Source organism: Gallinula chloropus, assembly GCF_964237585.1.
Source record: "Gallinula chloropus genome assembly, chromosome: 3".
Lineage (NCBI taxonomy): Eukaryota > Metazoa > Chordata > Aves > Gruiformes > Rallidae > Gallinula > Gallinula chloropus.
In genome coordinates this window covers 81,211,558-81,237,582 of record NC_140087.1, presented here as the reverse complement: position 1 = coordinate 81,237,582, position 26,025 = coordinate 81,211,558, and the positions used below count along the sequence as shown (strand labels likewise).

The window sequence follows — 26,025 nt, the reverse complement described above, 5'->3', positions numbered from 1 at the left end:
TCCTCATCCTGCTCACTTTGGGAAAGGTCCCTGTGCAGTACAAAGCTACTCCTTTGTTCTTTACAGTTGCCAAACGTCTCCTGACGTCAGTGGGTACTCGGATTGTTGGGAGAACAGAGAAGAAGATCCTGTACATGTCACTATCCTCATCATAAGCAGAGATTTATCTGCCTGAAGGGTGTCATGGAAACTAAGTAGAGCCACAGGAACCTTCCTAACTCACAGGTTAATACCTCAATTATTCAGGTTTCTCTTTTGCACATGGCTGCAAATCCTACAGACCCTCCCAGTTAGCACCATTCTTCACTTACCACTGTCAGCAAGTGAACCCAGGTGAATAACATGACTCAGAGCTCCAGCTGCACATAGTCTGGTGAAGGCAACAGGGCTACAAGGATCTGACCTATACCCAACACGCCGATACAACCGGTAGCTGATCATAGAGACATTTGTGTCACTTAAGCAGCAGAACTTCCCCAGCTTTGCTTTGCTCCTTCAGTTCTTCACAGCTGAGAGACCCCTGAGCCTCCATGCTGCCCACATGCTAATAAAGGAACAGCACTTGGTGGCTAGGGAAACAACACCATGTTCATAAGAAAGCGAGGTTTAATTTCTGAGATCTACAATACAGCTTCTCTAAGCAGTGAGCAAGAACTATCTTGTCAAACTTTACACTTCTGTAGTTTGATAGCTGTTTTGCTGTCAAATGTTTCTGTTTATAGTTTTATTTTAACAGCTTGGTTACTTCCAGGCCTGTAAGTTAATATTAGCATTTGTTGCCAAACACCTTGAAGTTGCTGTGTCGGCCCTGTGTAAAGGCCTGTCTCTAATCACAGCTCCCAGTACAGCAGCTTTCCTTAACAGTCTCAGAGAATACGGAAATGCCTGTAAAATTTGCTTCAAGGACCTTCTTCACCAAATGATCTCCCACAGAACACTTCCCTTCTCAGGCTGGGTAGGAGGATGAGGCCCAATGAGTGGACGCAGTTGATTTTGGTCTGGCAGCACACTCTCTGTACATCAGGCAACACACGAGGCAACAGTCTTCGGACCTAAATCTTGGAAAATGGTACTTGGTGTTTTCGTATCAGTGTCCTGCCAATTTCTTCTACGCTCCTGCATCCTGGAAGATAAATTATGTATCCATTGAAAGCCCTGCCTTTCTACCCCATCCCGAACCTTTCTGGTTTCTATCCCAGAGAGATGCACACTGTGTCAGATTAAATTCCTCCCCCAAGGATCAAGGATTTGCCACTATTTTTCTATTACTATTATTATTCTGCCACTATTGCTTCTCTTGTGAAAAACATTTTTACTTGTTTCTACTTGATCTACTCATTTCCCAATCAATAAGAGAGGGATAACAAGTAGTCCTTTTCCCATCTCTCCATAGACTGAACTGTTTATATTGCAAACACTTCCATCTCCCTTTAGTAGGTTACTACAGCATCTTCACAGAATCACAAGGTTTGAAAAGATGCTTAAGATGGAGTCCAACCATTCCTGTCCTGTCCTCTAAGTACCTCATCTACCTGTCTGTTAAACACACCCAGGGATGGTGACTCAAACCCCTTCCTGGGCAGCCTGTTCCAGGCCCTGACAACTCTTATCCAGGGAAAAAGAAAAGCTATGAGGAAAAACAAGACAGAGAGGAGTACTACTGAGAGGAAACACTGATGTCTTACCTGTCAGAGCCATTGCCAGGTGAAACTCTTCCTTCAGCATCTGGAGAACTTCTTTTGCTCCTTCTTCACCCTAGGAGATAGTGGGATGTTATGTGTGCATGTAACTCCTGTAATATGTATGTGCCAGCAAAATTCAGTGTGCAACAATAATTCTCAAGTACTTATAGCAAATTTTGGATTAGATGGTCTGGACACACACAGACACCATCACACACCCCCCACCTCTATGTGCACACCTACACACATATGTGCGTACACTAAGCCTGAACAGTGAGCCTAGGTATCTAAAAACAGGAGTTTGAGGGTTTTCTAACTTACTTGATAAGCCAAGCCCCAGATGAGAGGTCTTCCGATGAATACAGCTTTGGCACCAAGAGCTAATGCTTTGAGAACATCTGTACCTCTTCTTACACCACCATCCAGGAACACCTCCACCTTCCCCTCCACAGCGTCAACGATTTCAGGTAAGACATCGAGCTAAAAGAGCAAAACCAGGAATGCAGCTTATCTGCGTCTGTAACCCCATATTTTTTAAAAAGAATTAATTCTTAATTCTAGTATCCAAGCTAGAAGCAGCTAAATGAGCAATTGCATGCCTAACTGTATGCACAAATAGCATGGATTTATGTTGGAAGCCTGTTAGCAGATACTAGCCAAAGGCAAATTTATTTGGAGATTCATATAGATAGAAAGAGAATTGTCAGGGTCACACAAAACGGCCACCTGATCCCATGACACGTGTCAGGCATAAGTGGGTCTCAGATATTTCTGAAGAACATGAGAAGCAGTAAGCGCAGAGGAGGCCTTCCCTTGATCTTAGCCCTTAAACATCCACTGTTGGAGAGTGGAGAAGAAGCAAAATCACTGTCACTTTTTAAATTATCATCTTTACTTTCTTATTTAAATTTATTGTTCATTCATACTAAGAGCCAGCTGGCATCCAGGAGCCCTGAGACCGGAACTGTCCCTAAAGACATGGAGTAAGAGAAAGACGTGCCCCAAAGAACGTGGAATGTTGGCTGAAAGATGTTAATTAAAATGTTTTTCCCTCTCTAAATGCATGTCAATTACAGGAACAATTCAGGAGCAAATTAGAAAGGAATATTTGCTTTCCTCTGGGTTTTGAGCAAGGTGGGAAATTCTTTCCTTTAATGAACATCTACGTTACTTCCACCAAGCTCTCCTTATCCCCTACACCAGCAATAAAGATGAGGGGGAAAAGGATTTGTACTGTTCCCAAATTAGGGGTAGGTAACCAGGGAGTTAAGTAATATTCCCACACCACACAAGTGGTCCCAACGAGGAGATGAGCCTCCTGAAATCAAGCCTCAAGCGCTAATTACAGGGCAACTGTTCCCATAATGCCTAAGTAGTTCTTCACCAAAGTCAGGAAAGACACAAGACTGGAAGCCAAGTACTAAGGAGCCTGGAAACAGTGTGCGGTAGTAAGACAAAAGGCACACAAATACGTGTCTTAAATATGGATGTAATTAATTTCCTTTCTAATGGATAAAAAATGACGAGAGGATGGGGGGGAGGGGGAACTTTAAAGTGCAGTTTGTTTTTAGGTTTGGATTAAAATTTTCTTGAAGTTTGGCACTTGCTGTGATTTTTCCTTTGGTTTTGGCTCTCTTGCCAAACATATTTTGGATCTTTTTCCATATACAGAGACCACTTTCTACATCCTGACAAACTGTAGCAACACTGAAGTGCTATAATAACTAAAGTATGATGCAAACCATAATTAAAACATATATTTCCTCAGTGTGTAACTAGACACTAGAAATATTAACCAGCTTGCGTTCAGCTCACATTCTGAAAACCCATGGAATTAAAGCAAATTGTTATGTTTCTTAAGCAGAAACAATTAGTCTGATCCGATACAGATATTTACGTGATGAAAACAGCCTTGTGAAATATAGTTCCTTGTACAATGCAACCCAGTGAACGCAGCAGCTTTAACAGTGACTTTGGCTCTGCACGGTGGTGTTGCGAAGGAGTAACTCCCAACAAGCAATTTGCAAGTCTAATTTCTGTTCTACTGCACTTGGCAAAAAATTAATTCATATTCTTGAGCTTCCTCATTTCTCCAAATGTTGGCTTTAATATCCTCCTATATTCTTTCTGTTGGATTCCCTCACACACAGACTTGCCTGCGATTTTCCAATACTCTCAGTGAAATTGGGGAATACATTCTCCAAAGGCGACAAGTAGGTCGAGATAACACAAGTTGAAGAAGAAAAATCTGTTTCAGAAGTATGAAGTGCCCACACTCTGGAGATTCAGTTCCCCTTGTGGTGTCTAAGGCTGAATAGCTGCAAGCTCTCCAGCAGTGTTTCACATTTGAAAGAACCACCCCGTCTCTCTTTTTGAAACTAGAGAACTCCTAACATCGGGGTGGCTTTTTCTTACCAGTCACCAAGAGACCATCAGGCAAGAGCATCGCAGTGGATAACACCTCAACTCAGGGGACAACACCTCAACTTTTTAACAGTTTAGAAAACCATTTCTGCTGGCATTTGGCACCCTGATGCAGGGCTTGGCTGGCGAATAACCAGCCAACACAACCAGGAGATGAACAGGGCCACGTGAAGATCTCTGAAAGTCAGGGGGTGAAGGAAATCAGCTGGGAAAATCCCCAGCTGCTCCCAGGAAGAAAAGCAGAGAGCAGGGAGTGTGTGTGAGAACACAACACACACCAGTGGGACAGCAGAGCTGAGTAAAAGACTTCACATCCAAAACGCTCTGCAAAGAGCACTTTCCGTGTGCCATCCTCCCTTCAGAAAATAGTCATGGAAAGGAAGAGGGGTTTCATCAAGGACACATTAGGAATACTGAAACAGTCACAACTGGGCTTTGATTCTCCCCCTTTATGCTTTCTTTTCACTTGTGGAGCTTTCCCACACCAAATGAAGAATGATGAGTGATGGCTGGAATTTTTGGGGGTTATTCTTCAGCCTGTTTAATATCTTCAGTCCTGTTTAATATCTTCATTGATGACCTTGATGAGGGAATAGCATCCACCCTCAGCAAGTACACCAATGATACAAAGCTGGGAGGAGTGGCTGACACGCAGGAACACTGCGCTGCCATTCAGCGAGACCTGAACAGGCTGGAGAGCTGGGCAGGGAGAAACCAGATGAGATGCAACAAAAGCAAGTGTAGAGTCTTGCACCTGGGAAGGAACAACCATTTGTATCAGTACAGGCTGGGGGATGACCTGCTGGAGAAGAGCTCTGTGGAGAAGGACCTGGGGGTCCTGGTGGATGACAGGTTGACCATGAGCCAGCAGTGTGCCCTGGTGGCTAAGAGAGCCAGTGGGATCCTGCGGTGCATCAGGAGGAGTGTGGCAAGCAGGTCAAAGGAGGTGATCCTCCCCCTCTACTCTGCCCTGGTCAGGTCCCACCTGGAGTATTGTGTCCAGTTCTGGGCTCCCTGGTATGAGGTAACATGCATAGAGGAGATTACTGCACACAGGTTGAGGTATACAGTGTGTATTTACAGGTTTTTCCTCCAGCCACCATGCATTCAGAGAAAGCAAACAAGAAACCAAAATGTACAGAAAACCAGAGGCTACTGGTGCATACTGGCACCAGTACTTACAGTTGCAGGGACCCCATCAAGCTGTCGTGCTCCATGATTTGACACCAGGATACCATTCAATCCTATCCTTACAGCTTTCTTAGCATCATCAGCTAGGGAAAACAAAAAAAAAAGAATAAACCCCAGAAAATACAACCTTCCTTATCAGGAGCTCGTTGCCACCACCATGAGGGGAATTTCAGCAGAGCCTTTTACCACTGTGGATTAACAGCCACTTTGGTTGCCAGCCTTTATTTCATCCACTATGACCCACGACTTGTCACTAAGAAATTATTTTGCTAAATGATTTTCTCCAAGCCAAAATTATCAGCGTGATTACAGTAATAACCCATCCTTACTGGAACCACCTCACTGTGCTCAGCGCTCTCCTGACCAAGCAGCAACCCAGCTGTCCTTCTGTCCTTTAAGTTGTATACTACTCGTGTCAGAGCTCACAGGCACAACCAACAGAGCAAGTTTAGTCTCCCTGGCTGTGCCTGATGTCATGTGATGTGATGCCAGACAACCAGCTCAGCACTTTAGGGACCCTACATACCAAACATACCCAACAGATACAAACCATCTGACAGCTCCAGGTATTAATTAAGCAGCCCCTTCCATGAGCACCTTCATTGCTGGGTTTCTAACCATGACAAAGAAGTGATTTTTTTTTTATTATTATTTTTTCCCCATTTGATTATTTTGGCTGTTTTGTCAAATCTTCCCACTCAGCACAGGAACAGAGACATGCATCCCACCGTATTATTTCATATCACAAAGCGGATGCTTGCTGTTCAGAAACAATGCAATTCTGCATAATTTTATAGACATTTTCCCAGCACAAGCAGTTTCCTCCCCCAGTGCCTCTGTGAGAAGGCATGCCTCACCTCCCCAACGGGGAGCAGCAGAGCTACGCACCCCTGAGGATTCCTTTGGCAACGATGGGCAGCGAGGTCAGCGCTCGAAGCCATTTGACGTCCTCCCAGTTGACGCTTGCATCAATTGCCTCAGCTACGTACACAGCCAGTCCGCTGTTTTCTCCGAAGTCTTTCCCTGAGGAGAATGCCAAGTCGCTGCTTGAAAAGTTTTTTAGTCTAAAAAGAACAAAAAGCATAGAAAAATAGTCTGGAGAAAAATTCATCGTGGCCATGAATCAAGCAAGTCTCTAGTGCCAGAGTTCAATACAGCCGTGTTAAACCTTTGCTGGACCAAAGGGCTGGAGCGTAGAGCCCATCTCAGCACGTCAGATCACAGTCCTTACTAAGCTGAAACCTTCGGCTGGCAAAGTGTTTGTAACATCCATGCAAGTTTCTCTAACCCAAGGCAAAAGCCCTTTTCAAAAGAAATAGGATAGAGTCCAAAATCTACAGGTTCAGCATCTAAATGACAATCAGGAGGAAAACCCAGCAGTGAGAACATTCATTTGGGCTCAAGCATCTCTCCTACCACAGACATCCTGTCTGACTTTGGACATGACATTTAGCCACTCCTTTTGCCTCAGTTTCCCACCGTAATGTAGAACCTCTACTTACCAGGAATTCAGCTATGAAATGAATAGGGCATTGGATAAGTGGGAGGAGAGAAGGAAGAGAAGTTGTGTTAAGCCCCATGAATTAGATCTGCATGAAGCCTTGCAAGGAATCCAGAGTTTCCATCTGTCCAACAAGACCAATGTCCAGCTAGTTGACCTTGTGTCTTTTTTGTATGCTTCCTTGTAAAACGTAGGGAGGGCAAAAATGAAGTTCATACAGAAATATCACCTATTATTTGCTTATTAGCACCAAATCACTGGATGCATTAGGCTGGAAGGGACCTTAAAAGTCACCAGCTCCAGAAACTGAAAGCTAAATAACAGTCCCTGTGCCGAAGAGTTCAAAGCTTTACTACTCAAAGCAGAAGGGAAAAGGAGGATGAATAGAGAAAGTTGGGCTGCACTTGTATTAGAAGGCTGAAGCAGCCCCAAGTCCTCATGACCATTGGTGACACCAGGACTGGCAAAGAACACCCACATCCCACACAAGGCTGATGGCTCTTCAGAAACCATGTGTTGATCCCCATTGTGCTATTTTATACTACTAATTCCACAATTTGGGAAACATGGGGTTTTTCCATGGAAACTGGCTTCTTTCACTGCTGATTTCATGCCCACAACAAGCAGCATTTCACACGGATTTTCTGTCCAGCTCCAGGCCCAGAAGAAAATGAGAAAGGAACGGGTTTCTCAGCAAGCTCCAGCTTTTCGACTGTTGGTTTGCGGAGGGTGGGGTACCCAGAGCAAAACAGAACCGTGGATAAGATTATATAAATAACCCTTGTTTTTCTTGGCCTGTGAAATGCAGATCAACACTTGAATGAATGTTGCCTTACATACGTTTCTGAGCACAATGGCACCTTGTTGTTGCTTTGAAACTTTGTTGAAAGCCCCAAGCCAAGAAAAAGTTATCACATAACCGAGCAGAGCCCCACGCTAGGAGAACCTCACCACCGGCTCTGCAACAAAACACTGTCCGAGTGTCATTCTGAAATCCAAAGTGATTCATTTGAAACCTTTCAAGATGCCTTCAGCTTCATATTATGCCACATGGCTCGCTTAAACAAAACCTTGTTATGGTTCAGTCAGGTGGGGTCAAAGTGTTTCAGAAACACTATCTTGCTTTCCTCAGATATTTTTGGGTTATCTGATTCGCAGCCAAATATCCTCACCCTGGTCCTTAAAATGATACTACCCCCAAAACAGCTATTTCAAGGAACATTTCTTTTTTTGTAGGTAAAATGACAGTGTGGACCAATAATCTTTTGGCAGTCATGAATCCACAGCAGGATTACTATGAGGGCCATATTTTCATGTTAGATTGGTCAAGGACTTTTTGTTTTCTGGTGCTTTCCTCCTAAGATTGTACTTGAATGGAGAAACCACAGGAGAATTAAGGTTGCTCTGTCAACCTTCATGGCATCAGCTATCAGCTTCAAGTACAGGCGCACGGAATGCATCCAACACCCCGAGCTCTGGAGGAGTTTTTCGCCTGCACAGCAAAGAACAAGATTCACTGCACATCAAATGGAATATTATGAGCAAGGGTTATTCCATTTCATGCTGAGTACGTGTTACATGTGTTATGTTCACAGCATGACTTAGCAGCCTTAGGAGACACAAGAAGAACATTTCACATCCATTGATAAATTTCCAAACTAGCCTTTACGCGGAACTCCAGAGTCAATCCATGTCAAAATACATTCAGTTATCCTTTTATTTTTTTTTTAGTTTTTTAGTTTTTGTGTTCACTTACAGGCTCTGCATAAGAGTAGAGTAGTCTTAATATACACCAAGACAAACCATGGTCACTACCAAGACCATCTGGCAAGATATGTGGCTCCATTTTTCAAATACAAATCCTGAAGATCCCCATCCACTAAACACTCTTCCAGCTGGTACTTGGCTGCTAACACTGTGCCAGCACCTCAGCACATGCTTATCACAGAATGTTAGGGCTTGGAAGGGACCTTGAAAGGTCTCTACAGTCTGTCAGCCTATGTTTGCAAAAGGTTAGTGAAACCCATGCCCTTACAACACTGCTGCGTAACCCTGACAATTCAGCGCTGCATAGATCCTGCAGTAGAGAGGAACTAGAATTAGTGCTAAAATCAAATCCTTCCAAGAGACAGAAAAAACATGAAGGGGTAGAATTTGCCCTCATGGAGAATTTAAAAAGACTGATGCCCATGTGTTTCTGGATTTAGGTAAAAGAAGAGTTGAAGATGCTTGAAAAGGAGCTCCGTGGTTGGTAGCAACGTGGCCCTGGACCCAGCATAGTATCATAGGATAACATTGGTTAGAAGGGACCACAACATTGGTGGGGAGGGACCTTCGGTCCACTTAGTCCAGGCTCCCATTCACAGCACAGCCAACTCTGCAGCTGGAGCCAAGTTCAATGTCAGAGCAGGTCGCATAGGGCTGTGTCCAGCTGAGTTTTGAAGACACCCAAGAATAAGCTGACAAATAAATGCCACATCTCTGTAGCTTTGTCACCACAGACACATTGCCTGGCACTCAGTGTCATTTTTAGTCTGCAAATAGCCAAGAAAGCTTAGTTTGGAGCCAAAGCAGATCATAACCCAATGTGCCAAGAGATATGTGCTCAGTTCCCCAGTGTTATCCCCCAGGATGATGTGTGGCACCTGGAAGAAATTCCCCCCACAGCCCCTCATGGTGCCTGTGACGTTGCCACGTGCCTGCCCCACCTCCCACCGGTGGGCACCTACCTGAGGTGGGGAGGAAGCTGGAACTTGTTGCGCACGTCGTCCATGCGCCTGCCGAGGTACGGCGTGTCCACTGTGAGGAAGATCCCTTTGTAGCCTGCTCTCTCCGCACGCTGCACGAGGGATTTGGTAACCTCCCGGTCCTTGTACACATAAAGCTGCAGCCAGCGAAGGCCAGATGGAGCTGCTTCAGCCACCTCTTCAATGGAAGAGGTGGCCCAGGAGCTCAGCATCATCCCTGTCCCCATGGCATGGCAGGCTGGAGAAACACAAAGTCATATTGAAAGCTATCCAAAAACCCAAAGGTTCCTCTAAACAGGAGCACTTGGCTCACAAGAGCGTGTTGGTGCACATGACTTCACACCGCCTTCCCCCAGCGTTAACATATTCCCAGCCGTGCAGGGAATGCTACATTGCTAGAGGTCACTACCAGTGGTGGGCTGCTGCAGGCACGCTCCGGCTCTGGGGACAGCGGTCTCCACATTGCCTGGGATGATTCCTGCTCCAACACTGGAAATATAAGATATTCTACCCTCTATCATTGTCCTATGGGGAGCCTATTTGTGAGCCCCCAGCATCTGGCTACTACATCTCAGACCCTCTGGCACGCGCTTTAAAGGATGGACACACGGTTTTACATGATCTAAAGAAAATAAAACCGAATGTTGCCACAGCGCTGCAGATCAGTGTTTTGGGTCAGTCATTCTCAACATTGCTCTTCAGCCCTCCTCACCACTGCCACACACGCTCCTTCAAGCATTTTGATCATGACATTTTGGCTGCTTTCTCCAGCCCCTGAAACATTCACTAGCATTAAACCTCTGTTCCATGATGTGCTCTTCTAGCAAATTCCTATTGTCATCCCTACAGAGTATTTCAGGGTATAATAAAACAGTAGGACACAGTCCACCAGACAACCTTATTTAAGGGGGAGTATCTCCCTTGTTCTTTGCCTTCACCATCTTCACCTCCTGCCTCTTGACCTGATGGAGGGACCCACGCATAAATCTTCATGCTTCCAACAACAAAAAACAGGAGCTCTGATCTCACAGAGAGTGGGAGAAACACATCCCAGGCAGCCATGCCCTCCCAGGAGAGCCCAAAAGTAAATACAAAGATGAGCCAGCACAACACAGTAGTCTTCAAAGCCTCCACTGAGAACAAAGGGATGGGTGCTCATGCCCTGTGTGTGTCCATCCCTCCTCTTCTACCTTCCAAAGCTGTGGAGTGAAATCACTCCTGAGGTGTGGGCAGCCCCAAGGTTGAATGTCATCGAATGGTCCCTGATGGGGTTGAGCAGCCAGTGGCTCTGTGCCCATTGCCTCCCTGGGGCTGATTTCCTACCCAGGCTGCACTACAAGCCAGCTAACCTCATACAATTAGAGTTTTATGAATCTATTGCTTATTCTTTTTGGAGTAATCTGTCACTTAAGGTAAAATAAAGAAAAACACCCTGTAAAACTCAAAAATATTATAGAAAGCCTTACGTTTCTTGGTCTACCGCAGTATGCATATTTTTAATGTAAATGGACCTCTGTTTCAAAACATCATCTCCAGCCCATGGAGGAATTAAAAAGTGGTCTTTATGACAACATTTTATTAAATAAGGATTACAAGTCTCTTGGAGTGGAAACTTATGAACAGCTTATTCAAACAAATTGGTTACACCCTCCCACAGCCACCAGGCAGCTTTCAATCAGTGGAACTACAGTAGCACCAAACCAGAGCACTCTACGTTGTAGTTATTTCATTTGTTCCCTTAAAATTACTGGAAAGAGATCCCTAGAAATATGTTTCTTCTGCAGAACCTGGCTATACTGAGTGCCTAAAGTCCTGTTAAAATCAGCTGCTGTGGGTTATTGTGAGTCCCATAGCAAGTCATCTGCCAAATCAAGTCCATTAGGGACGCGGAGGAGCAAGAGATTCGCATTCCTGTCCCTCTGTCAAATACTAGTTCATTAATGAGAGGAAGGGTTGCTATCCCATTGTCTGAACCCTTGGATCAGATAATGGGAAAAGTATAAATGTTATGATTCAACCTGCCTTTAGGTATCCATTTATTGCTGTTATTTTATTCTCAAGTCTACCTCCACAGCCCTAAGGACGCAATAGTAGATGCAAAAGCCAAAGTGCAAATGTAAACTGGACAATTGAACATACTCAGTGAATGGAAGATTTAAATCACAAAATACCACCACACCCTTTCACCTTGCTTGCATCCACAGCAAGAGAAGAGGCTGCTTTCATCTTATTTAAGGTTAGATTGCAGCAGCTTGGTTCAATCACAGTTCAGCTCTCCCAAACTGAGCTTTGTTCTTGTCCCAGAGGCCACTCACAAAGCTCCTCTCACCTGCCCTGGGAAGTTAAAGGCTCTCTGATAAAGCACCAGCTCAAATCCAAAGTTCACACACACAAAATTGTTCAAAGTTTAAGAGACTCCAAGTTCCAGTTTTAGTTAATCTGTGTTTCATCTACAGTATTTTTAAGCATATTTTGATAACTTTGAACCTTTTCAAAACCACGTGATACGTGCTCCAGAAGTGTTGCCAGGTTTGGGTTTTGGGGTTGGTTTTTATTTTCCCCCTCCCCCCATCTCAAATCAGGCTAAAAATACACTCCCACTTCTTGCACATTTAGCTCCAGCTAAAGAAAACAGAAACTATTTCCTCCACCAACTACATTTTACACTTCAATTTTGGGGGGCTGCAAATATTTTTCTTATGCATCAGTACTGGATCCACATTCCCATGGGATGCTCTTGCAGCAATGTGTGACATTTACCAGAGTTTAAACAGCAGATTTTTGTAAACCAGCCTTTCCTCATGCCATTTCAGATTGCTTTTAGATTTCTTTCCTCCCTTCCCCCCCTTCCTAGGTCTTCTTTTAATCCTGAGCATTGCCCAAGGCATAGGTTTGCCTCTGCACACACTGCAGGCTCCCATTGAGGTCAAAGTCAGCACAGGGAGCGCGGCGTTAGCCACACACAGGAGCCTGGGGAAGTTTCCAATAGCAGGAGGCTGAAGCTTTGAGTTATTTGTATTCCACTTCGTTTCAGGACCAAATGCAACTAGAATTGGGCTACGGTGGGGTGCTTGGGGAAGGGGAGCTTCAAAGCCTTCACACCATGGCTGCCTTGAGTAGGCACAAGCTGGTCAGCCCCACTGCTACCCCTTCTGTGTAGGCCAAGGAAGCACCACACAAGGATGCATCTTCTCATCAGGGAACACAGATGTCAGTAAGATGGGGCTTTCCTCTGAGAATTCAAGTGAAGTATTTCACAGAGCAAAAAGTTGAGGCTGACCATGGGGCAGGATCAATTTGGGAAGTCCACAGGAGGACAGAGGGATATTGGGTTTTAGCCCATTTTTCAGCCTGAAAACTTGGAGTCTCCTTCCTGCTTCTGATGGGACATTGCTCCATTAACTGGTATGAGAAGGGTATGGAGTTTGTCCCTCTGGGCAAACATACCCAGAGGCAACATACTTCAGGTGAGGACATGGAAGAAAAGACCCATTTAAGCTTGCATATTTTGTCAGTGTTACCCACATGAGAACGGGAACTCTTGCTGTGTTTCCCTAGCTGTGCAAACCTAAGACATTACTTGAAATCAACATGATGTCCTTTCTGTACAGTGGTATTTCTCAAGAGAAGCAGCTATGTTCTTGGAGCTGCATCTCCTAAGAAACAGAGTTGTTTAAAGTACTTAACATTACTCTCTTGACGAAACACACTTGGCTGAGAAATCCCCTGCCCAGCCTCACCTCACTTACCCCTTACAAAACGTTGCATGCAAGTTGTGCCTACGACTGTTTTGTTGACACAACACATTTTGTCAGCTGCACAGGAAGGATGGAGGCAGCAGTGGGAAGAAGAAAACATACACATGGCCATAATGTATCTGTCTGGTCATGCCAGATTGCCCCAGAAAGTTCCTTGGCCATGCCGGCCTCTGGGGGAAGTCAGGGCCAGGTCAGTCCAGGCCACATCGTTCCCCACTTGGGCATTGCCCTCTGGATGACTCTATGGAGTAGCCACAGTCCAAAAGTAACAATTTCTTTTGGAGCACCACATAGGTAACAGGTGAAAGATGGGGGCAAAGTCCTGCTATTTTCACTGTGGCTGAGCAGAAAGAAATCACAAAATCTCTGCTTCACGAGTCATGAACCACAGTGGATCTGAATTCAGATAGTCAGCAACATCCAAGCCAACAAAGAGCATGGTAGAAGCCTGCTAAGAGCCAAAGGAACAAAGGTGTTGCTCCTTCTCTAGGGGAGATGATAGAGCTGCCGGTAACTGAAGTAAATCAGAGGGGAAAAATGCTTTTCAGTCAATACTCCTATTCTCTGTTTGGCAAAGCAAAGGCTGCAGTCGTCACAGGTGATGGTGAAACCCTTCTTGCATCAGCAGTAACTCAGAAAGCTGTTGAAGAGCAACTGAAGAAGGTAAACATAAAAAAATCACCAGATCTGAGCAACTAGCATTGAAATTTTTCAAAAGATGTGGCCAAGAAAGAAGTCAGGCCATTCAGCCTGGTTTTCAGCAAGTCAGGGAGAAGTCAAGCATTGCACCTGAGAAGGTGGTTGGTCAGTGAGAGAGGGTTATATAGTTGGCAGCAATGTAAGTATAACAGAAGCTCAATGAAGTGATGCTAAGTATCTGCTTATAATCAATTCAGGTTTCAGTTGCTGTTTCATGCCAAGCAGCTGGATGGCACACAGGATTTCATTTTGGTGGGCTCGAGGTGGCTCCTATTTACAGGGCCACAAGCAGTACCACACTTTCAGGGGGACAACACAGGGGTGACGTTGGTTTGGGAGCACAGCATGAAGTCGGCACAGCAATCAAACATATTTGCATGGAGGAAAAGTCCATCTTCTGATGGACAAGCAGGAAAAAACACCCCCACCACATAGAATCAGAAGAGTTCTGTTGGAAAGTTTGCCCTTTGCTCTTTAACTATGGCTGAGATTATTCATCAAATCTGGCAAATATTTTTAGTTAAAGAGGTTGAAATAGGAGCAGGAAGGAGAAGAAAAATTCACCTAAGTCAAAATGTCATGTGTTGATATTTTGAAAATGGAAATGTTTTCTTCTCAGCTAACACTTTTGTTTCAAAACAGTACTATGGCTAAAAGCATTAGCTAGTAGGAAAATGAAATAAAACATTATGTTTTGGATCAAATTAAACATTTCAGTTAATCCAAAACAATTCTCGTCCCAATTTTTCAGTTTCTACTGAACAGAAAATCCATTATTTGGAAAATCGCCACGTACAATGATGAACTACAACGAAAATGTTGGGGAATATACTTGAAGAAAGACCTGGAAACACTGCAACAACTGCCAAGGTCCCTGAAAATGTTTCAAGGACAAGAGAGCATTCTCTAGAAGGAAGGACTCCAGGTCCACTTAGACGTGTTGAAATCTGAGGAGCAAACTTACTACAGCCCATATGGACATATCCCCCTCCTCCCCCCCTTATTTTATTTTCTAAAGCCTGGATGACTTTAGCAAAAGTATAGCAAAAGACAAGGTCTGGATTTGAAGCTGTACAAGTTTTGACCACAATCACAGTTTACACTGCCTAGAGTGGAATTAATTTAGCTTTGGAATAACTTGTGTTGGAGTGCCTGTCACCAGGAACTCTTGAAATCACAACTGAATCATAGAATGGTCTGGGTTGGAAGGGACCCCAAGGATCACAGAGTTCCAACCCCCTGCCACAGGCAGAGCCACCAACCTCCAGGCCTGGATCTACACAAGGTTGCTCAGAATGCTTTTCCCCAAAAAGATCCTTTACTACTCAAACAGAACTGGCAATGAAGGTGTCCTTAAGACAGACCCACTTTGGATAAGACACATGCTCCTTTCTACCAAGTTTGGTCACTGCAGAACATCCCTCAAATGGCAGCAGCTCCCAAAACCCTGGCCAGCCCCCAGAGCAAGGGGTTGTGAGGGCAGGGAGTTTTACCTACAAGGCACACCATGGCATGCCCTTGAACCTAGAGAGAATGTTGAAGCTGCAATCTGCAGGCAAACCTGCTGGAAGCATGGAGGGGTTGGAAGTGAAACGCTGTCAGTAAGGGAATGTCTTCAAGTGTCATTCTCAAAATACAAAAATGTGAGGGAAGGACTTATTGCTACCTGCACCACCCTGCTCCATGGGTAAGGATAGTGTGAACCCAAGATCATCTCTTGGGATTTAACCTCAACTATGCAATGTGTTGCTTCGTGGCACCAAGACACACACTGCTTGTTTTCCTGGCCAGAAAGAAGCAAGACTCAGACCAGGCCATGCTCTTCAAGGGCTGTCACAACAGCAGAGACACCACCACATATGATGCTTCCTGCACACCTGAGCCAAAAGCCAGGCTTATGAAGCAATCCAGGCTTTGCTAAAGCCAACGGACTGTGGATCAGACTTCCTCACCTTGCATCAACTGGCACAGCTGAAGCAAAAGCTGATTTACAGCAACAAATCTGCCCTATTTTGGATGTATCACAACCCCCCCCCCCCCACCCTCCCTTCCTAGTGCTGAATGTCCCAAACTTAAGGGAATCTTCCTTAAGCCAAACGTGTTCTTTACAGCTAATCCCTGTCATCTTATAAGGTCAAAGGAAAAGCTTGGCACCGAACGCCCTGCTCCACCTCTGACTGAGCACAAGACCGAAGCCATAATTTCTTTCCTCTACCCAAGTGCTAATGCAATACAGAGGGAGTGATTTCAACCCCAGTCTCCTCTGAAAGCAATGAAAACTTCACCAACTCCCATGGATACCTTTATTCGACCACACATTCAAACTGCTGCTAGGACACCGAGCTCCCCAAGCTTGAAAACCTAAGACCATTAAATGCAAAGATCAGATGTTAAAATTTTGAAAAAAAAATCTAAGTGTACAAACGCCAGGAAATTCCAAAATTAAGTTATCTACCACAACCATAACTCAGCCCTGGTATCCAGCCTTATTGTAGCGCTTGAGTCTATGTGCTGTTAAAGATTTATGCCTTAAAATGTGCCAGGTCACGGCATCGGTGGGAATTTTTGGTTAAGGAACATCCTGAAGTTTGTGTGTTTCAAATCTCGCTCTTAACATGGCATTAATGTGTTTGCACTTAACAGTGAAACGCTTCAGAGTTTCCTCCCAGGGTATCCTGGGCCAGAAATAATGTGCAAGAGCTGCCAAAGGACGGGACAGCACGAGGGCATCCCACCAGGAGCTGCTTTGTGAACCAATTCAAGGTATTCGAGCTCCATCGTGTGGAACACGCCTGCACATACAATAGGCATAAAATCTTTGACTTCCTAATAAACCTCTTGGGAAGGAGAAATTAAAAAAACATGCCTAAATATACTATAAAACCAGAGAAATCTGCTTTTATAAAGCTTGCTGCTGGGGCTGCACACAGCCCATCACAGCGCGCATCTCAGCGACACAAGAATTGAGACCAGCTCTGGCTGCAGGGCAGGTAATTAGATTCACTTCCCACTTGCTGCATCAGCCATGGAAGCACCATTAGATGAACGGCTCAGTCACACATGGGGTTACTGTTTTTCTTTTAAATATCACCTATTAAGGTTTTGTATCCTTTTTCACTCAGTGCTGGAGCACTGAAACACACAGGGTACCTGTTTGTGTGCAATCGGCACCCTGTGTGACCCCTTTCACAGGTTGTGTGGCCTCCTGCAGCTCGAGTGAAGGAGTAAGAAACCATTTCATGTCCAAATTCCAGTTAACATCCTGTTTCTTGCAGCCTTTTTTGGCTGCAGCCTCCATGCTGGCAGTGTCTTTGTGCAGCATCTAGCCCAGAGGGGCTGTCATCTCACTGGCTCCCTCGGATGCTCTCAAAGAGCTCTTCTTTCCAAGCATATATTCTTCCCAGAAAAAGGCTGTTTGAGTTTCCAGAACCACTTCTATAACTGGCAGCCCGTTGCCGTGACAATACATAGAGTTATATTTATAGAAAGATATATAGGTAGCTGTAGGTTTCAGTTTTGTAGTTGTTACAAATTATTCCCTTCTAACATGCTGCACCTCTCATCCCTATTCCATAGCCAGGGAGAACCTGCACACACACAAAAAGGCAAAGGAAAGCTGTAAAAAAACCCAAACCCAACAATAAACCAGATTATTCTGGGCAACGACTCAGATCCATCCAGGCTGCAGCACCAGGAACAAGAAACCAAGCTGGGCTTCACAGCAGCATCACTCCCTCCATCTCTAGCTCTCTGTGGGGGCACTTTGCATGGCTCACCTTTCGCAGTAGCCGTCTCTCCGTCGGCATGAGCCATGCGCTGCATGGCAGTCGCTCCAACGCAGATGGGCATGCTGATTTTCTGCCCCAAAACTGAGGTTGACAGGTCCATTACTGACACATCCCTGAGCACCCTGGGGTACAGCTTCCACCTGAGACAAAGACAAGAGAATTAAAAGGCTGCATCGTCAGGGTTACTCACAGTTCCTAATGGGCCAGAGCTGGCTTTCCTGCTGACAAGAGGGGGAAGGTGAAAGCTCTGTGGGGCTGGAGAACCTCACTGCGTGACCCAGAGCTGTGGGAGAAACCACAAAATGCACCCAGCCAGGAGGGAGAGAGGCAAAGAGCCTTTGAACATCATGGACTGGTATTGTTTGAAAGAAAAGACAGCAAAATAATAAGGTTCACAGTGGTTATCAGCCTCCTCAAAAGCCTCAAGGCAGAACTGGGTGGCAAAGATGAGTGGGAACAGAAGTCATCAGCCCCCCCTTAGTTATTCCTTCTCCACACGAGGGAGCAGAAAGACAGAGAACTTTTGGATAAAACCAGCCTGGTACTTCTCCCTCCCCATCCCTGTGCTGTGGGTCTTTAGAGTAAGACACAGACATGGAAGCAAGCTGCCACAGCTCTTCCCAGGGAGAGTGAGTGGGCAAGAAGAGTGTCCTAGCTTTCCTCAGCCCAGGGGCGTGATGGTGAAAATCCCCTGCACAGGATCTCTGCTGGCACAGACCCTGAATTGCTGGGTTCAGAGAGGTCCCATCCAGGCAGTCACTGGCTGCCGTGCAACACGTAGTTCCTGGGACTACAACCACAGCCTCAGGAACAGCCCACCGGACCGCAGGCACTCCTGACTTCCAGGAAAAGACCAAGTGCAGACACTGTAATTTGGTGCAGGGAAAGAGTGAATAGCACATCTGCTTTCTCAACAGGACAAATCACAATCTAGTCCTTGAATATCATGGCCCAGCATCTTCTCAACCATTCCTGACCTTGCTTTGCCTTCAACGTGCCCGCCAGCAATCACCCCGATCCAGAGCTGGGCTTTATTCTCAATCAGTGTCATCAGCCTGGGTACAAAGGGACACTGGCTCCAAAACAGAGCCAGCTAAACCACACTTGGTCTGAAATGACAGTTGATTGCAGATGGGCTGGGCACCACCTACAGAAACCACAGGACGCTGATCCCTTTTATGGGGTCAGCTAGATGACCCTGCAATACCCAAACCTTCGCTCCTTGGGCAGGATTTCTAAGGATACCCGTGAAGCCGGGCTCTGTGCTCACCACGGGTGGGATGCTGCAGCCCAGCCAGCGTTACTACACGCCACAAGAGGGGGTGCGTTAGCAGGGGCTGGCTCCCAACACGCATGTGCACCCAGCAAAACCAAAGGCTCTCCGCAAGCAGTGGTGGGATACAAATCCACCTCTCGTTAAAGCATCTCTCCTTCCTCAAGGGCTCTGATGGCTACTGAATTTTAATTACAGAACTTAATTAAAGTATTAAGCTCTAGAAAGCCTGAGAGCGATATTATTAATATTATTATTTTTAAGGAGATAGAAAAGCAGCAGCAGCATTACCCTCAGACTACACTCTGGCAGCAAGTAGTGGTCAGCTTTTGCTCACAGACTAAGCTGACAGGTTGGGGGGGGGGGGACAAAAAGAAAATAAAATAAAAGACAATCTCTTCATTTTATAGAAAGATCAAGAGACATTTCTGTGAGAAGCCTGGGACAGTGCCAGGATGAGACCCAAATTACTGTAGCCCTCGAGCACTGGGTCATGCCAGCTCTCCAGGAACCACTCCCCAGGGAGGAGAAAGATAGTTATGGTGCTTGGAAGGAGACATGTAGTTGCAGGAGTCAGCTGTGTCATTCCCTGCCAAGACACACATTGCAAGTATGTCTCCTCAGACTTGTTTTCATGCTATTGTATTGGTTTGTTATTGTTCAGGGGAGGGTGGGCTGAGGGTGGAACAAAGAAAACATGACTTTATTCTCCCCCTTTCTTCCTAATTCTCATTCCAAAGGCTTTCTCTCAGCAAATATCAAGAAAATAAAAATCCTTTAATAACCTTGGGCATTTTTACAAAGTCCAAGGCATAAGGATGTGAAGCATCTCTCTCTTCCCCAGCCTCCTAGCTGCTCTGCTGTCCCCGACCTATCAGATTTTTACCTGGTACAAACTTCTGCTGTCTCAAAGCATGTGTATGATGGTCTATTCTGATGTACCAACATTTCTGTTGTGTTTTTAGCTTGGGAAAAAAAAAACAGAGAGAGCAAAAGTTCTCCCCAGCACTGTATTCAAGAAAAATGATGCTGTTTCAGGCAGTGATAGAGAGCCCCCTCCCCACACACCTTTATGTACCAAATTACTCCATCTGTGAGGTGTTTGGGGTCCTCAGGCTCATTACCCCCAGGTTCTAAACATAAACAACTCCTCTGATGCCTTCTGTAGCTTTTCTTTCCTTCACACCTTATCAGGTCGCATCCTCTAGACCAATGTTAAATCAATAACCAGAACTGATAATATCTGTAAATGATCATTTACAAGGTCCCATGAAAAACACCACAAGGTATCACTACCCTCACATTACACACCTTAAAGCCCTCTCTGGCTTTGCAAACACGGGCGTTTGCAGCTGTTTGCCAGACCCTTGAACTGAGGCATTTTCTGGACAAGCCATAGGGAAATGCCCTTGACAGCAGTGAGCAGAACCCAGGAGCAGTTATTTCTCTGTAACCAGACCATGTGTTCATCAGGCTGCCAGTACTACCTGCTTCCTCCAAGGCTTGGAGGAAGAAGATTTCCTGGATATTTGGTAAAAAGCTTATATATATTTCCTTTTAATTCATCTCCTTATCATCCACTTTTTCTCCCAGCCAAGTCCACACTGGCCTTCTGCAATTGCAAGTGAGGACATCTTGCTTCCCAGCTGGAAGCAGGGAGATGCCACAGCGGGGAAGGCAGTGAGCACTCCCAGTTTAGGCAACTTCAGCTAAACACTCTTTGAAGGAAGGATAATGGGTATAAGCATGGGCTTTGGGGCTTTTTCTTCCTCTCTGCATTCAATAATTTCAGAACTAAAGTTATCTTGCAGTTGAGTGAGAGGGGAGCACTGGCTGTTTCCGTCCCATTTTCAGCTGGGATGAATGCTGTTTTCAAACCCCAGCACATCATGAAGCAGCTCTTCTTGTTTCCCTTCCAAGTCTGTGCTAAACAGTCCCCTCGTGCCACCAGTATGGAGAACTTCTTCCCAGTGAGGGTGACAGAGCCCTGGGACAGGCTGCCCAGGGGGGTGTGGAGTCTCCTTCTCTGGAGATATTCAAGACCCGTCTGGACACCCACTGTGCGACCTGTCCTAGAGAACCAGCTTTGGCAGGGGGGTTGGACTTGATCTCTGGAGGTCCCTTCCAACCCCTGCGATTCTGTGATTGGCAGCAGCGCACCTGGAGAAGGGGACACCGTTCAGGCATTCTCCTTTCCAACTCCAACCCACTTTGCTGCCTTAACAACAGCTCCCCTTCCCAGCAGAAGGGGCAGGCACTAGCGCTGCACAAGGCTAACAGACAGCAGCTTTTTCTTGCGGAAAATCCATTCTCTCCCAGGGAGCCTTGCCATCCACACAGCGACTCTTCACAGAGCTCTGCAAATCCAAGGTGAAAGACATCCCAGAAATGTAAGCAACTTATTATTGCAAGCATTCCTTCCCTTTGCTCCCCCCAACTTCACACGCTTGTTTGACCCCAACAGCCTTGCTTTTTTAACCAATATTTGTATTATTTATAGGTCCAGTCATTTTAACATCCTCAATACAAGGCAGAGAAACATCCACAGCGACAAAATAGCGCATTGATGCTGTCAAACAAGCAACCACGGTTCCTTGGACATGACAACCAAATGCATCTTCTCCAAAGGCCACTGGGGAGTCGGCTGCAGAACGTGTCACAGTGGATTAGCAGAAGTGTGTTCCTACACACAGACACGTCCCTCTTCATTCAAATGCTGCAAGGGGAGGTTTCAGATTGATTACTTGAATGCCATCAAGCTAAAGGCGTCCTGACCTTGTCATAAAATCTATTCTCCATTCAGGTCCCTTAGATCCTTGACAACTTGAGAGGTAATTTAATCACTGGGTGGCACGGTGCTGGAAGGACACGCTGTGTTTTTGGGATGCAGAGCAAATTCAGTCAGACGTCACAGGGAGCATGTGCTCTGACATCTCAAATCACCTTCTGTGGCCTGAATGTGTCACTGACACCAGTACCATCTCCATGTTGTTTGAAAACCATGAATAACAAAATAATTACCTGGCCTTAGCAGGAACACACTGATATTGAAACATGAGCTCTGGTTCTTGGCTCCAGCCTCAGTCCCAGAAGAACTGGAAGGTGGAGGAGAGTTGCTGTACCTGGTGTTAACCTCATCTTCCACCCTGCCTGGCCTTTCAGAGACATTTCATGCTCCAGCATGTGACTATGGGTCCAAAGTACTTCAAGCTCCTGTGCTGTCAGAAGGCTGGCACATTCATATTACAATCGAATAAGTACGGATTTCACTGCTCCAAAAATTGACTGGGTCATGCCAAAGGCATTCCAGCATCTCTCAAACCCACCGTTCACTTGCTAGATCAGTCGGTAATAATAATCAATTTATTTCTCTGGAAGTGCAACCATTCAACTGCCAAAGAAAGATAAAGAGCTCACAAACCCAACACTGATTTTTCCTCCAAATACAGCCTGTCCTAGCCACCTTGCTCACACAAATAATCTTGCACAACAAAGGTATGGCTCAACAACTCAAGCTTCTCGCTGGGTTTCACGCTTCCATTGAAAATGTTCACAGGTACATCTATGAGGATTCAAACAAATCATAAATATTATTAATCAGGCTGAAACCTGCAACTAAGCTTCTGAGAGTGGAAATCAACAGCCATGGGAATCAAAGCTAAACTCTCTTGTTTCTTTCACAAAAACACCTGACTTCATGATCTTTGTGGCTCCGGGGGTGTAAAGTCCATCTTACTTCATATTTACCCACAAGCTGTGCTCAGGAGCTGGTGGAAAAACCAACAATGTGCTCAGAGACACACAAGGGCGGTGTGACAACCCAAGCAAGCAGTGGTTCTGCAGCCTTAACAATTAGTCCTTGCTTCCCCCAACAGCATCAGAGAGGGAAACAAGAAAGAATTCACAAGTTGCTTATACCAAACGAATCTTATAAATCAAAACACCATGAAATCTTTATACCAGGTTTCTATCTTTGCTAGATGTGTTGCCAGGAAGCCATTGCAAATAGAGTCTATTGAACTGTTAAGCATTGCATCCCATGTGCTAAGGAAATAGAAATCCACCTCAGCAGGAACAAGCAGGCACCACTGTAACTATCAAGATCATGGCATGTAGCAACTTTGAAGCAAACAAACACAAAAAACCCCCAAAAACACTAAAAGGAGGAAATGTTTCAACTTGCAGATCTGTGCAGGAAGGCACTACAAATGTGGAGAATGATCTACCTTATGTTGTTCAGTGCTACGTAAGGGCCACCTTTACTATCATCTCCCTTACGTTATGGGCAGATAAAAGAGGACATTGGTCCGTGCAGCTATAAATCCCCATATCCAACACTCTATCCTGCGTCCTTTTCACTTCATACAGGTGAAGCTGGCAAGCCCCAGCAGACAACTTCAGCTGTGATGTCCATCCTCACAGGAAAGCTGCACTGGTGCTGCAGCGACCAGCAAGGAGGGGACCACGTGCCTCACCAGGGGAGCTGGGGTTCAGGTTCTGAAACCATCAGCACTTTTCTGTGCGTGGGTGGACACCCAGACAGAGACACAGACGTAGGGTGATGGAAAGGTAGCAAAGCTTTGACTTCAACACTTCTACGTCGTGACCTCTCTCCTTGTCTGTCAACAAGTTATGTTTGATGATTTAATAGGGCAAACCTCATCATCAAGTCCTTCAGACTTTAACAACTGCCTTTTTTGAAGTGGCCTAAAGCTACTGGAGAAATTAGATCTTGTTTTAAGACCAGTATAGAAAGGGAGGGGGAGCAAAGACAGAAACACATCCCCCTCACAGTCACCACTGAGGAGCAGGAACCCAGCGTCAAGGGCACTTGAGACACATGAAGACCTAAAAAATTTACTTTTGGGTTGTTTTTTTTCTTTTTTACATCTCCAGCTGTATTAGCTCCACTGCTAATTACTATCTCCTTCAGATTCAAGCTACCTGCAAGCTCTGTGGTTTGGAGTGCCTAAAACTGCAGGCTCTTGATGAAAATATGATAGAAGATGCTAGGAAAGAGGAGGTGAACCTGAAACCCACAAGTGACCGACCCAGAGGAAGGCTGTCTCAGCAGAGGAGCCTGTTGCTGCAGTGAGAAACAGCTTCAAAGCCGAGCTGCTCTCATCTCATCACTAACATTCAGCTCCACTGCTACCAAAACAATGAGTGAACATACCCAGATTTTGTTGGGCTGTCTCTGGGTGGTTTAGGTCTGACTTCTGCTTAAGCTGTTTATGTCTAACAGTCAGGGATAACAAGTTCCCTACCTCTACAGTTTATTCCCTCCAAGCACTTTCTTTGAGTGTCCTTTTCTCAACATCTCATTTTGTTTTTTATGAAGGCAAACAACGTCATAGCAACTGGAAGCATTAAAAAAGTAATTAGGTGAGCACTACTACATTCCCTCTGCTCCCTTTTACAAACCAAAGGACTACCCTTGCCCTGAGGAGTGTTTGAGCAGCCCCAAGCAGATTTCCAGCCCACAACGGGGCCTTCTGCATAGAGCCAAGATGTCTGGAATAAGTGGTTACGGTGGAGGATAAGTTCTCTTCTCCTTCCTGTATGAAACTTTTCCATAAACATCCCTAAATTGAAGTTCTGAGCAGATTTCTGCAATCTAACCTTTGAGATTCCACTGAATGAGTTACCACTGAGTTTCCTACAGCCTTAAAGTCACATGGGATTTCTAGCTGGATTTCCCATAGCCTGCAGGAAAGGAACTGGAGCAGTGACCAGGACTGTTGCTCTACAGCAGGAGAGCAAAATAGGGAGGGTAAAGACTGAAGATAAATCGGGAAAATGTTGTTTCGGTTTGTTAGACTCTGAGGGACTAAAGATAAAAGCTTTAGAGAGAAGCAGAAGACAAGTGGAGGGGGGTTAAATGTCTGCACCACACAGCCCTCGAAGGGGAGAGAAGCCAACAGCTGCTGAAGCAGTAGGACTGGGCTGAGGCGATCGGCCTCCAGCTGCCTTCTCTCCTCCACAGAGCTCGGGCTGGTGCTCTGGGCGCAGATTCAGGGGACAGGGAACTGACTGACTCAACACAAGTTTTGACACTCCTCCACCAGCTCTGACAGCAAACACTGACTGAGTTTGTGTTGACCTTGTGCTGCTGAGGCAGAGCGGACGGTGTACTTCTCAGTTTGGGGTTTGCCAACAGTTCAGGGGGACAGTGTAAGTCAGAACTGGTTTACAACAGTTCCCATCATTCACATCGCACCCTGGTGAAGTGCTGACCTTCTGCTGGAAACCCCCAAGCGTGGCTTGGCCACCCAGTACTGAGCCTTGGCTTTCACAGCTCGCTCCAGAGCTGGGATATGCAGCTCCTTTCCACGAGGCTCTGCAGCTCTGCCCTGGCGATGCCACACGAGCACATACCAGGCAAGGCTGCGTAACATTCAGTTTAGGAGGAACAGGCAAAAGGCAAAACTGGCTTGGGAGCTAAAACCTACAGCCCCGTGACAAGAATTCCTTGGCTGCACAATAGCCAAAAATGCAGAAATGACAGTTTCATCAGCTGATTAAATATTGGAGCCAAAGGACTCTTCAGAAAAATTATAGTAATAAAAGAGATAAAAGTAAAGCTAAAAGATGCTAATGGATTTTAGGGACAGCTTTTTGACAGAAAACATTAGGTGGAGGAGTGAAAGGGGGAAGATAGTTGTTCCAAAAAAGAACTGTTTCAGAGCCTTTTTGATAAAAGCCCCAAAAAAGTTTCAGAACTGAAATTTATTCACGCAGAAAAATCTAATATTCCACCATATCTACAAATAATACAGAATTTAGAAGTTCCCCTCCCACTCCAGCCTTAAATCATCCTCCTACCTTGAAAATGCTGCTACATTATCTGCTAGTGTTTCCTGGTCATCTGCCCCGGATCGGTAATAATCATACACTGATTTGGGGAGGAATTTTTTAGCATACTCTTCAAAATCAGCAACGCAAACTAGTTTTCCAGACAT

General features: G+C 45.5%; 1 protein-coding gene across 1 annotated transcript; it reads right to left on the bottom strand.

Moving 5' to 3' along the window:
• Positions 1–575: 575 nt before the first annotated feature.
• HAO1 (hydroxyacid oxidase 1) lies at positions 576–26,025 on the bottom strand (the record flags this gene model as incomplete). The annotated part of the gene is made up of 8 exons (XM_084261693.1): positions 576–1,123; positions 1,686–1,755; positions 2,004–2,162; positions 5,289–5,380; positions 6,186–6,361; positions 9,528–9,783; positions 17,779–17,930; positions 25,889–26,025. The coding sequence occupies 8 exons, from the start codon at positions 26,023–26,025 to the stop codon at positions 1,053–1,055; spliced, it is 1,113 nt and encodes a 370-aa protein (XP_084117819.1). The 3' UTR covers positions 576–1,052.